General features: G+C 37.8%; 1 protein-coding gene across 2 annotated transcripts in view; it reads right to left on the reverse strand.

The window, feature by feature from the left end:
• Window positions 1-444: 444 nt before the first annotated feature.
• TRDMT1 (tRNA aspartic acid methyltransferase 1) overlaps window positions 445-13,446 on the reverse strand; it is a 28,962-nt gene continuing 15,960 nt past the window's right edge. Inside the window, exons 4-9 of one of the 2 annotated variants that reach the window (XM_057383364.1) lie at window positions 12,894-12,963; window positions 11,544-11,627; window positions 10,668-11,035; window positions 6,727-6,784; window positions 5,599-5,728; window positions 445-1,223 (exon numbers count right to left, since the gene is read on the reverse strand). In XM_057383364.1, coding sequence (XP_057239347.1) covers window positions 1,123-1,223; window positions 5,599-5,728; window positions 6,727-6,784; window positions 10,668-11,035; window positions 11,544-11,627; window positions 12,894-12,963 — 811 coding nt within the window. In that variant the 3' untranslated portion in view covers window positions 445-1,122. The remainder of the gene's footprint in view (window positions 1,224-5,598; window positions 5,729-6,726; window positions 6,785-10,667; window positions 11,036-11,543; window positions 11,628-12,893; window positions 12,964-13,446) is intronic. The other variant, XM_057383356.1, reaches the window with a different exon arrangement.

The following is a 13,446-nucleotide window of genomic DNA, read 5'->3' on the forward strand; positions in this document are numbered from 1 at the left end:
TACTTAATAAGTATAATCTCACCTTTTCCTCACTCAAGCTGTTTTTAATCTAGATACCAATGGGAAAATTCCAAGGAAAAATAACAACTGGAACACATGCTTCTTTGGAGGGCTTTCAGCTTTCCCATCATTTCTCTATTATTTCAGAGATACTAAACTCACAAGACTGGATTAAAAACCCACTGTGTTCAGCTCTGTGAGGCACTGTACAGTGGTGGCACTCAGGATGGCCACGTGCAGTGCTTTCAGCCCAACACAACCTCCTAACCCCAGCACTACTACCAAGATCTGTGAAGAAATTTCCAGAAGAAGCCCATATAGTTTTTCTCCAGTTCTTACGTCACAGGAACCTAAATATGGACCTTTTAAATATTTTTAATGTCCTTTACATGTAGGTCTTTGCTAAACAGCAATGATCTTACCATGAATAATGTGAGAAACAGGCATATTATTGTCAGGGCTGTGATAATCTTGAAATATTTTTATTCAGCTGCACCTAAACAGATCATTCCAGACAGATACATACCAGACAGATCATATCCAGTTGGGTTCCAGAATCCTACAAGTATTTAAAGATGAAACAACCACAAAGTAAGGACAACACTGTGTCTTAAAAATTGTATATGAAATACTGAATTTAATAGTTTCATGAGCTACAAAAATGACATCAAAATTTCACATTATGAATACAGTAAATCTTTCAGAATGWATCACTTACATTTACAGATGATAACATTTTACATGTAGAATTTGGTCTCTGCACCTAATTAAAACAGCATTTATACAGTTTTGTACAGCACTGAGAAAACATTTTTAAGGTAAAATGTAATAGTCTTTTTTCAYTGCAGTATTGGCATATGCTATTCCTTTTCACTTTGCAAACTAAAAAGAACTTTTGAATAAAGCAAATAAATCCTGTAAACTTCCATTTAAATAAAMCACCTGTACAGTTCAAATCCAACGTGAAAGGCAGTTATTAAAAATGTATCAAAAATGTTCAGCAAAATGTCTGGACAAATGTCTTGGTAAGCTCTGGTTTTTGTCCAGCTTCCATCAGCTTTCTCCTGAAAGATGGAAGTATTTTCTGTCACCAGTCCATATGCATCAGATTCAGTTTCTAAATTATTCAAGTAGAATGGAGATCAATTTTGCCACCACGTGTACATTGAGGCTGTTTCCCAGAAGACGATAACATTGCTTTATTGTTACCTTTTCAGGAAAACCTAGAACAAAAACATACAGTGCAACATCACTACACTGGGTTTGTTCCTACTTTTTAGTCTGACCCTTTTTTTCAGYGAACATTTCTTAATGCAGTTATCAGGGAATGCAGCAGGATTCACCCTCCCTCGAGCCCCTCCCCCAAAATTCACAAAGTTACAAAACCAATTCATTGGATTTGGATCAGTTCTTCTATTACCAATACTGCCACCTCTAAGGTTTCACAAGAAGCTTCAAAACATTCCTCTRTTGTGTAACTATTGCTGATCTACCTTCGCTTCAGAGAGCACAAAACATCCAGTAGTCTTAGGGAGGGGCAGCAGCACTAAATCCCTGCACAACTGCTACTCTAGATAACATCCCCAGAGGAACATGGCCACAGCAGAAAGAAAATGTGACAATTCCACAGATGGATTGAACTGCACTTCTCAACATGCTTAATACTGTTCTTCCTACATGATGCCCTCTAACCAGTTCAGGCAAATCACGTGTCTATCAGTGCAATACACCACCAGCACAGATGAAATGATGAGCAAGGCTTATTCAGTGAGTAATCAAGCAGTCRAACAACTTTCCATGTAATAAAATGCTCACCCTGTTAAACACACTCAGAAATACAGACAGCATCAGAAATATCCTTCCCATATTAAGTGCATGGACTRGCAGAAAGGAGTAAAAATTACACCAGTCCAAATATTGGGAAAGGGCTGTGTTGTGTACTGAGTACCAAGGTCCTGAGAGCAAAGCAGTTTTGAGCAGCCAGCTGCTCTGCTCTGTCCTTGCTTGCACTCTTACCTTACTCCAACTGTGAGGTAAAGTGCATTTGCTTCAACCTGAGTGAGAGATGGACAGCAGTGCTGACTTAACTGTTAGGGTCATATATAAGTCAGCAGTGCTGACTTAACTGTTAGGGTCATATAACTGACCACATTCAGTTATTTCATCATTCCCTAAGAAAAATTACCAAACTGTGACTCAGAGGTCATCACCACCCCAATTAGCTCAGATGCATAAGCACACTGTGTGTGCAAATAGTGATATCTATGCTTTGAAATTTTCACAACTTTTCAGAAAAAATTCTCTTCCACAGAGCTCAGGAGAGAATGTGGCTGGACAGCTGTTGAGTCAAAGGAGGCTCTGAGGAGGAGGTGGTGTCTGGGAGGAGTTGTTCCATYCTTCTCTGCCAGTTATTAATGCCTCGAATGTGGACTGCTTCAGTAAACACATCTTCTGCCAGCTCCATCTACTCTGCCCAGCTTCCTGGCACTCACATTTGGGCAACTGCTTTTCTCTTTGGAACAATTACTTGCACTCCCACACAAACTTACTTAGATATAGTTTTCACATTCCATTGATGAATAAGGTACAGAATAAAAGCATTTTAAAAGAGCACATGAAAATAAATATGTATTTCTGCACACACACATGCACTTATGTGCACTTACAAGCCTATCCGAATASTGAAAATGTCAAAATTTCTCCTTCTATCTCTTGGGAACTGAAAGCCAAGAATTGTTTTTCAGAACTCATGGTTTCCTTTATCCCAAACCTCCTCCCTCTGACTGTTAACATTGTCTTGCATCTTCTATCTTCTTGGTTTCAGAGTAGCCTATATCAGAAGGTCAGATTCAACAACTCCCACTATRCTGGCACTTGCTGCACAGCTCTCACTGTAGCATTTATGTCACACACAGTACTTGATGATATTGAGGTCTTAACAGCATGTACTGCCCCATGCTGGCTTTTGTTCCCTAAAAGCTTGCATCAATTGCTAATAAGAAAAACGGAAAACACATTCTGACATTACTCTCATGAAAGCAGGTCACAGGTGCAAGAATGCTCCGTTCACTTTTAATAATATTGCTGTGGGACCCACCAGAGTGACTAAGACAAATCACTCCAGTATTTCATTGAAYTATAGTGCAATTACTATTTATACATTTAGATGTTAAAAGCACAAATAAATCTAGTCATGTTAAGAATGAACAATGACTTTAACTCTAGACCTCGCATATTGGAAAAGGCCATCAACTTCTTAAAACACAGAACCATTTAGACAYGATCACATTTCTTTTGAGATACTGTAGCTGCACTAGTAACAGCATCTGTTACAAAGCTCCTGAAAGTCTGTTCACATCGTTTTTCAGCTTATAGTTTCCTCATTCTTTAGTTTTTTGGACMAACAACATATTTGCAGTGGGTACAATTCCAAGACTTCGGGTTTTGAAAATTTTAGCCTAAATATTGCTGTCACAGAACAGCAGAGAACTTATAACACATTTTGCTCTGAGAATATCATATTTCACAATAATTACTGGAAGTTTAACATGGGAGAAATGCTGTCAGGGGAACACCCTTTGCAGCAGCTATAAATATATCCACTTCCAAAAAACCCCAGAGCTTCAAAATTTTAAAGGAAAYTGAGATTACAGTACCTAAATTCACTGAAGATTTCAATCAGCTTAGAGTCAAGTAACAMTTTTTTAAGCAAAAAATGGGAAATATTTTAAACACAAAGAAATGTCAGCCTTGTGACTCAATGTAGWGGGAAAAGTATGTTCTGCCTATGAATCAGGAGTATAATCAAGAGGAAACCACTGAATGAGAGAGAGGCTTGCTTTATGTGTCATCAAAGTTGAAAAAATAGTATAGAGAGGGAAGAGAACTGCAAAAACTGTAAAAGTTGTAATACCAACTGCCATAATTCTGGAAAAAGGGTACTGTCCCCTGAGAGGTGGAATCCCAGCCAACAGAAGATAGGTCTGCTACATGAACACATTGTACATGGTGATCATCTGGATAATCCTGAAATTCAGAAGCCTGACTTGTCTTCAGAGCTCAGTTCTSGTTTGCAAAAATACTGAACCTCCCAGGTGTCTCTGCAGAAGGGCTCTTAACAGAAAGCATGGTATGAACCCAAGCACTATGAAATTATAAAAGTTGGGTTTCGCAAACTGCTCACCCCAAATTAATGGAGTCTTCCAAATACAAATTTCTCAATTGTCTCAGTTCTCCCTGTGTAAAATACAAGCAACATTAATCTACTGCACTTCTCAGTAATGTTGCAGACTGATTCAAGAGCTGAAAAACTCCAGCTGTATTTAAAAAAGAGAGAAAATGGACAATTCAGTGCTCAAAAGAGATCTTGAGCAGCATGATAAGCCAAATTCAGCTCTGTGAAGTTCAAATATCTTGACATCAGCCTACATGAATATGGAACAGAGCTGTGCTAAAAGGCTTTCTGCAAATAGAACAGAGAGAAGAGAGGCTCTGAAAAAACACTRYATGTTGGTGTGTGACAACACAGCACATGCTTGCAAATACTCACAAACAYGWAAGCTTAGTGCTGGCAACTCTAGTTTCACTGTGCAACCTTGATMGTGTTCTCCACATGYAGCAATTTTGAATGTAACCRGTAATAAATGCAAAAAAACCTAAAACTATGAAAGAAACAAATACMGAGAAAAAAGACACTCCTCAGAACTGAGGAAGTCAAAGGAAAATATAACGTTACTCAAGGTAAGTGCTGTCTTACTCTTTGAGCAATCTGGTCTAGTGGAAGTGGGTTGGAATTAGATGATCTTTAAAGTCTTTTCAAACACAAATCCTTCTATGATTTCATGGATGATTTTGTTGCTGAGTGACAATAAATTAATCTGATGGGACATCATCAGGTCAGTTCCTCAGCAGATAATAACAGTTACACTTTCCTGCTTGCCTTTTTTTACAAGGAGGATTCTAATAAATTTATTTCAGGTTTTTTTTGATGTGTATCCAGTGTATTGGTACTGCTGAGTCTTGTTCCTTGACTCCTTCTTCACAGAAACACTTGGAAAATGAGGTAACTGACCTAGGGCTGCCATTTCTAGAACACAGAGATGGCTTAATAGATTGGTCACTCCTCAACAAAGAATTGTCTGTAYCATCTCAAATTCCATTTCTGTCAGCAGCTGTAAATGTGGAATGGAGAAAGCAAGCAGCTCAAATGCAGAGAACCACAAACAGACCTACTAAGCTGGCAGGATATGTTGATTTATCACAGTTGTGAGTAACTGGCTGCTGAGTAAATAGTTTCAACTATAAACAATGGTATTCCTTCAATGTATTTCACTAACAGAGCATTTTGCATGCCAAAACCTTCTTCTTAGCTTATGAAGATAAACCTTACCACAGAAGCTGGCTCTGACAAAACATGAAAAAAACTAGTGGAAATTCAGAGAAATTCAAAGTTAGCCAAATAACAAGAATCAAACAAACATAAGAACTGAGCGGTCTGAAAAAAAATGCAAAATAAAAAGAAAGGATTAGTCCCAGTATAAGAAAATTCATTGGCATTTCTGMAGAATAATGTAGAAATGGGTACTTAGCAGTACATACCAAATTCTGAAGGGAATCCATGAAGATTTGCTATTTCTCTTGGGGTAAAGTACCTCAGTTTTAGTGTTGACAATTTCATAAGCTTCTCTGCTTCTGGTAACTCGTCAATGTGTTTAAACACTGATTCAAGCTATGAAGAATATAAAAGACAAGAGATATGATTAATGTGAGCCAAATATGTAAAATTTACACTTACATGTTAAGAGAACATTTCTTTAATTATCACAGTGCCAAAGACAACAGCATGTTTTGCTTGGGAGTATCATTTACATTCTATTTTTGCAGCCAACATCTCAACACRTGGACTTGCAAGAAAGAAATCAATGTAGCCATGAGGATGTTTATCATTTCTTCCTCCAGTTCCAAGCTATACCAATACTTAATGGGACAATCAAAGAACTACAAACATTTGTTAATGACAAMGGACAGTGACTCAGTGTAACTCAACAGCAGACCATTCATACAAATTAAGCTGTATGGATGCAGCTGTTTTAATGCACTCACTTTGAGATTATCCTGAATTCCAGAGCTGCATTCTTCTTATGTGTAGAAATGACCCATAATATTTGTGAACAGCACAAAAGTGCAGGAGGCAGGGCTTGTGTACAAAAYAGGCTTTGTGAAAAGTATCTTTGAATGTTGATTCACCAGTACATTTATTACCTTCCCCAATGCCTAAATACCACTTTGCAATAAACTTAGTATCAACAGTAGACCTTTTCAAAATACTCCCAGATAAACAATAATTTTGAAGTTCAAACAGGTTAAACATCTGACAATATTTATTAATTCATCTGTGTACAGAAAACASCTCTCGATTCACAATGCTGTACTGCAGCTTCTCCATGGAAGCAGTAATTTTTAATGTTTACACATACCCCTGTGAAGCCTCTGTATGACATGACACATAATAAAATAATAGCAACTCATATTCTCCACMCAGAGATGTACAGAGACAATTTGGTCTAAACAAACTTCTGTTTAGGAAMACAAAGTAAACCAATTGGAAACTCAGGCGCCACTCTTATAATATTCAGAATAACAAAGAAGAGAGAAAAAAACCCACGCTTTAAAACAAGTGTCAAGTTTTAAAACAAGTCATTCTAGTATGTTAGACTACACACTTACCTGGACATCTACTGCTGTCTGCAGAACTGAGCCAGTCCCTTCCACATAGTGTCCATACCTTAACAACAACAACAACCTTAAATTAATATTTTAATTGGATTTCCTAGCATTGACAACTGCAAAGATGTAATGAGGTTATTTAAGGCTCCTTTGCCTTGATTATCAGTCTCCTGGACAGATAAAGCAAGGGGCCTTGTTACAAAATCCACTAACCCTTGGAGTGCAGTACTCTCTGAACGTGCTCTCTGGGGATGAGCCTGCACTCACAAGCGAACAAGGGTATATCCACAATAGTGCCTTATACAAGGCAACTACAAAAATGACAAGGAATTCAAGCATAGGACTGCCAAAAAGAGTCATCTACATTGCCTCAACCGATTTTACATTAATGTAAAATGTGTTAAAGGTCAAACGGTCCCAGGGGTTCAAATTAGCTCTCCTTATTCAAAAGAGGGCCACTAGTGTAAGCCTCCAGCTTCCAAGTCAAAGCATTAGGAACAAAGCAGTTCAGTCAGGTTTAACTTTTGCTTGCTTGTGGATTTGCCACTTAAAGAAGGGAGATGGCCAGGCAACTATGCAGAACAGAACAAGAAAGAAAGAAAAGAAATATTAAATCCAAGTAAACAGTAAGCAAAGTTACATTCTGAAACCTATGATCGCTGTTCTGCATGCTTTGTGGTTGATTGCATAACAACATGWTTACTCTGTAGTCTCTTCAAGGCTATCATTTAAACATAATTATGTGCTTTAAGAAACATGCTCTGTTGGTCTGACTATGGTGATTTGAACATTCTGAAGAGACAGAGACTGAGTCATGACAACATACAGTTTTGCACTGTGGAAGAACTTCAAAAGATCTGCATTAGAGGGATGCGGCCTGCACCAATTGTTAACAGATACTGTTCTCTGGTTTTATCTGTACAATTGTAATGACAGTTATAAAGGTCTTCTGTTTGGGACCCATTCCTAAAGCATGGCACAAGTTATWTTTCAAGCCTAATTCTACATAGAATAAAAGAATACTCTCTCTTCAGCACAGACACAATGACCCARCACGGCTCAATCTTGAGTATTTCATCCTCAGCTGAAAAAGCTTACAATTTGTTCTGCCAGTAACAGCCAGAGGAGCACTCATTTTAAAACAAAGTGCTCACAAATCTTCCTCGGGATCAGAAGACCTAAACACTGACACAGATTAAATACATGTGGAATCGAACTGTGYTGTAAATATATCATCTTTAATTGGTTAGTTGCATTCTGAAAATTCCCTAACATGAAGTTTAACAATGTAACMCCCACAGCACCGAGGAATCCTCATCCTTTTCCTCTTACATAGCATCTGATCATATTTCAGTTTAATATAACTGAGCCAAAATAAATAAATGAGGTAAATTTCAAAGTGGTATTGAAGAGTTTTATTGGGAGAAATAAATACTTCTATCTAAATAACTGGCACTGGAGTATATAACTCATCTCCCCCCCCAAAAAAGACTGCAGTTGGTGTCCATGTGGTTTGGCAGCCATGTGTGTGTGTGTGTGTGTGTTGGTTTTTTAACACAATTGTGGCATATGGCCAATGTAATGTTAGCTGGATTGTTATTCATTATTATTGAAACTGCTGACTACAGAAAAGTTAACATTCCTACCTTAGACCCAGAATATAATTAAATTTTGTCACAGTAAAAAAAGTATTGATTTTCTGACATTTCATTACAAGGTATAATGAAAGAAGTTGGCTTAAGAAATTACAGTCTTCAATTTTTATCTGATTCAAGATTCCCCCCTCCTTTATTTCTATAAAATTWAAAAAAACCTTTTCATTTCATACATGTATTTTTTCTGGGTATRTTGTGTTCTACATTATGAGTGAAAAAAAGCTAAATTCTACAAAGTCAGAGACTGCTTCTGTAATTGATATTTACACTACTTTGAATGGTATCGCATCTCTTGCCAATAGCATTTCAAAAATCTAAAGTATGTCCAGAATGATTATATACCTAGAGAAGTTAGATATAATCTTCATTTCCTCTGTCCTTTAAAATAGACAATTTCCTCTCAAAACTTCAGTCAATGCAAACATACTCCATGGTGTTGGCAGTCTCATGGAACTCAGCAATCATTCACTCAGTGCCCAGGAATCCAGTGTCAAAAGGGCACACAGAATTACCTGCTTGATCTCTTATGCATTACAGGTCATTACATTTTGCTGTATACTCCACCAAAGCCYTTCAGAAGACATACTTCTGCAAAGCAAAATATCAGTGTTTGAGGTCCCTGAATTAGCAAGGACTGGAGAAGGCATATCCAGATTATTTCTATCACATAAACCTTGCTCGAAATATCCGAAAACCAAAGACAGAAGAGGACAATTTTTCTCCAACTCTCAAAGCTGATGGTCAGTGAGACTTACAAGAAAGGCACCAGACAGGCGTAGCAGCAGAGGGATTCCCTCTACTGCCTGAAGTGCTGCTCCTCACCATTCAGGGGTCTTTTTCCTAAATCTCATGCTTGAGAGAAACATAAAAACAGAGCTGCTGGAACAGATACAGCAGGGACTTATTCTGGGCCTCAGAAAGGGATTTTGATGAGATGTAATAATAAACCTTCTCTTAATGGAGAGCTGTAAATGAGATGATTACACTGAGAACCACACTGGCAACCTTCCTTCCCAAAGGGTCTTGAAAAGGGGAAGCAAGATGGTAAATCAGAACTACTACAACTACATCCATATCAGCAGAGGAGTAAAAGTCACACTTCCCCGGTGTCAAATTTCCCACCGCTTGATATTAACTACTCAGAAGCCTCCTTCAAAGTGATTTTGATAAGCATGACCACAAACTACCATGATGTATTCTAGTGAAACCACAAGTGGCCAATTACTTTTGATGACACTTAAGGCMTACATAAGATACTTGAGACACAATTCTGGCCTAAGGGCTTTTTTGGACTATTCTGGTTAAGAAAGAAATCTCATAAGATGCTGATTCCCCCACAGCTCAAAAGAAGGAGGGTAGAAAAGGCACATCCATATTTATCAATGAGAGCTGGGGGAAGGCCATTCCTGTTGCACAGATTTTGAACTTTCAAAATCTTTTTCTTCTTTTTTATTGTCAAAAAGTTAAAAATCAAAAACTGCAGGAATTCTGCCAAACTGGTAGTCTAATTTCTACTAATTAAAAGAAAGTTACAATCAGCTTTAACTCATCATCCAAGCCATTTTATTGAAATATTCAGCAAATTCAAAAAAACAAACCAATTAGAAAAATCTATCAGTGATAAAAATTCCCACATATTTCAAGGCTCCAACTGGAACGTTTCACTAAAAGTGCATTCCATGGAAAAGCTCCTCACCAGTTTCAGAACACTCACCAGCTTCCAGAAGTCAAACGTTAAATTGCAAGGTACAAATCAGAAAACTACTAGACAGAAAAGCACTGACGTTCTGCTCCATCAAATATGATTTGAAATGCAGTAACCTAACCAGTTTCATGACAATCTACAGCTATTCTGATCTACACAGCTGAAAATTCCAAGGAATCAATAAAATGTACAGCGGAGACAGATTTAATGAGGAATGGATCTGTCATGCATGACACTTTGTAACTTCATTGAGCAATATAAAGAAATTCATTAATGAATCAGCACTATACCAGTCTACTGGAACCATATTTCCGCAGGGGTAATTAAGCTTCTGTGAAGGTCAACAACAAATGGCAACTGTCTTTTGTGAATGCTTTTTTGGAGTGGGCACATGTTGTTCTGCCAGACAGATTCTCATGCTGGCATTCCACTGGACCAGCAAGCACACGATGTAAGGAGATTTCTTTCAAAGGCCTAGGATTTTTTGATGAAACACTTCTCTGTGATTTTACAGGACTTAYGTAAAAATACACTTAAAATTTCAGGACATGATTTAGCAAGACATTTTCTCAGCAACTTACCCTTTTGTGAAGCATGTGGATCTCCGGCAGGTGGGTTTAACAATGTCTAACAAGAAAGCATASCGCAATAAGGACTTTGGTGGTAAGAAATACTGACTCATTTCTTCATTTTCCTCTTCCAAGAARTCTTTTAGCATTTGAATAGAGGAATCATTATCCTGCTCATGTTTCCTTTCCATTTCTTCTACTGTTTCAAGCTTAAATAGAAAGGCCCCTTTTGGTAAAATCTTCTTGCTGCTGCAATCTGGACCAGTGTTTTGTTCCAGATTCTTCTCTTTGGASGACAAAGAACTGGTTTCATCCACTCTGTCAGTGACTTTTTTCCTGAGTAAATCTTCTCGATCCTGATCTGGGAATTTTGTCAATATCTAAGAAGAAATTGTGACAAAAATAAAATTAAAGGACTGTATTTAATAAACAGCTTGACTGACAACCACAAAGTGAGGTGGAATTCCTTCAGAGATGCTCAGAATAAACCAAGGAACCTTTTGATGTTATTTTCACAAAGATTTCAAAAAACAGTAGCATCAACATTTGTTGACCTATAAGCAATGATGTCAGGTACARCCACAGATAATTGCCTTTGCAAAAAGACTTTTCCAAGTGTGTAAAAAATGTAGCAGTATGACCTGTTTCCTAGCCCACTAGCAGGCTAAAAARCACCTCTCCCAACTATTTACAGCCATCTAAACCACATACATGCACATTAGTCCTTACAAAACTCAATATCCAGGCTGAAAAAAGGAGACAGAATTTAACTTTCCGGTTGGTATCACTCATCTCTCTTCTCCATTCATCAACACACACCACTAAACTGAAAATCTAACCTTCACCCTTCATGAATTAAGTCAGTCCAAGTAATACAAATAGACTCACTTGACCAGGAGCTTGAAAGGAAAACGGTTCTTGGTGAAGCTTTGCAATTAGAAAATACCGGAGCCTAGAATTGGGAATGCCAAGCTGTAATCAAAATTCAGAAGCCTTTAGTCCATGTGATAAGGAGTGAAAAAGTGGTCATACAAGTGATCTGCCATTACATGCAGTAACAGAACTACAGCATATGAATATATTTTATGACTTCAGAGGCATCAGCATTCATAGAGACAGAGACTCATAGAATAGTTCGTGTCGGAAGGGACTTGAAGGTCATCTAGCTCCAAGGCCCCCACTGTGGGCAGGGACACCTTCTACTAGACTAGGTTGCTCAGAACTCCATCCAAGACAGCCTTGAACATTTCCAGGGATRGGGCATCCACAGCTTCTCTGAGATCTGTTCCAATGTCTCATCACCCTCATCATAAAGAATTTCCTCCTAATATCTAAACTAAAACTCTTCTTTCAGTTTGAATCCATTTGCCCTTGTCCTGTCACTACATGCTCTTGTAAAAAGTCCCTCTCTGTCTTTCTTGTAAACTCCCTCAAGGTACTGGAAGGCTGCAACTGGGTCACCCCAAAGCCTTCTTTTTTTCCAGAGTATTCTCTAGGTATTAGCTGATAATACCTAAACACTTCTGACTTCCGTACTTAGGTATTCTTTGTACCTCACGGTTTGGACTTTCTCTGCAAATGAATAGGAATGTAAACAAAATTTTATGTGATACTGGAAGAAATATTCACATGCTTCACAATTTCTTGGGACAGGTACTATCTGTTTTCTGTTAAATACAAAAAGGTCTCTCTATGCCTTCTTGAACAAGGAATTTATAAGACACCTACAGTTRAATAAATCTACCACCCCTGGTTTTCAAGCTACAGTCTATTAGCTTCTCTCAAATATTTACGGTACTTCACTGATTCCAGTTAGTCTTGCACAATCTAAAAGGTCTCTCAAACTTTTTTCAGTTGTCATGGTAACATGGAAACAAAGCTCCTCCTCCCACAAGAAACAGTCACATTTTCTGTGCTGGGAAATTCAGAGGCACRGCGCTTCTGAAGCAATGAGGCTCCTGCAGGGAAAACCACCTTCCTGCTTACAGTGTGARTCCATGCCTTCTTAAAAATATCAAATGGCAGCAAAGCAATATGTGACTAGGATCTGAACACAAACAGCAATAAAATTATGCCAGTATGAGAAATCAGAAGTCATATCAGATGGTTTTCTCATTCAAGTGTATCTTCAGTTTTGGGCATGAGTCTCTTTTCTAAYACAAAGGACAATTTTCAAATGTTCATGGACTTAGTGCACTTCGAACTGTTAAATAACATTAGAGCAATTTTAGTACTCACACAAGTTGGAGACAAGAGAAATTCCTGATGTTTAAATCCACATGTTGCTAGTGTTTGYAGAAGTTCATTTCTGAAAAGAATCAAAAAGCAATTACTCCCTTCATACAATCTTTAGCCCCTTTTTATATCCCAAATAAAAACAGATTCCATTCAACATCATATTAAYGAAACCATTCCCTGAAATAATTGGACAGCAAATTATGTCATCCATTTCTGAATTTGAGAGACCACATACAAAGTTCAGTGTTAGRGACTGTTATACATTCAAAGGCACCTCACTCCTACTACAGTGCAAATGTCTCCTGATAAAGCATCCCATCACTAGCAGAGTAATTGYAGTGTGTCACATGAAAAGTAATCAGAAGGCAAGATACACCTTTTATTGGGAATCATAAAGCAGGAGACTGAAATCGGTACAGATAGCTCTCTACTTCCTTCTGCTCAAATACACAGCTAAGCCTAACAAAAAGGTTAACTCATGGGACGACAAAAATTGGGGGCTTTGATTATAAAAGTGAGGTAGGACTGTACTTTATAAACAATGGAAAAAGAC

This window comes from Malurus melanocephalus, unplaced genomic scaffold, assembly GCF_030028575.1.
Source record: "Malurus melanocephalus ecotype Western Australia unplaced genomic scaffold, MMel_1.1 scaffold_14, whole genome shotgun sequence".
NCBI classification, from domain to species: domain Eukaryota; kingdom Metazoa; phylum Chordata; class Aves; order Passeriformes; family Maluridae; genus Malurus; species Malurus melanocephalus.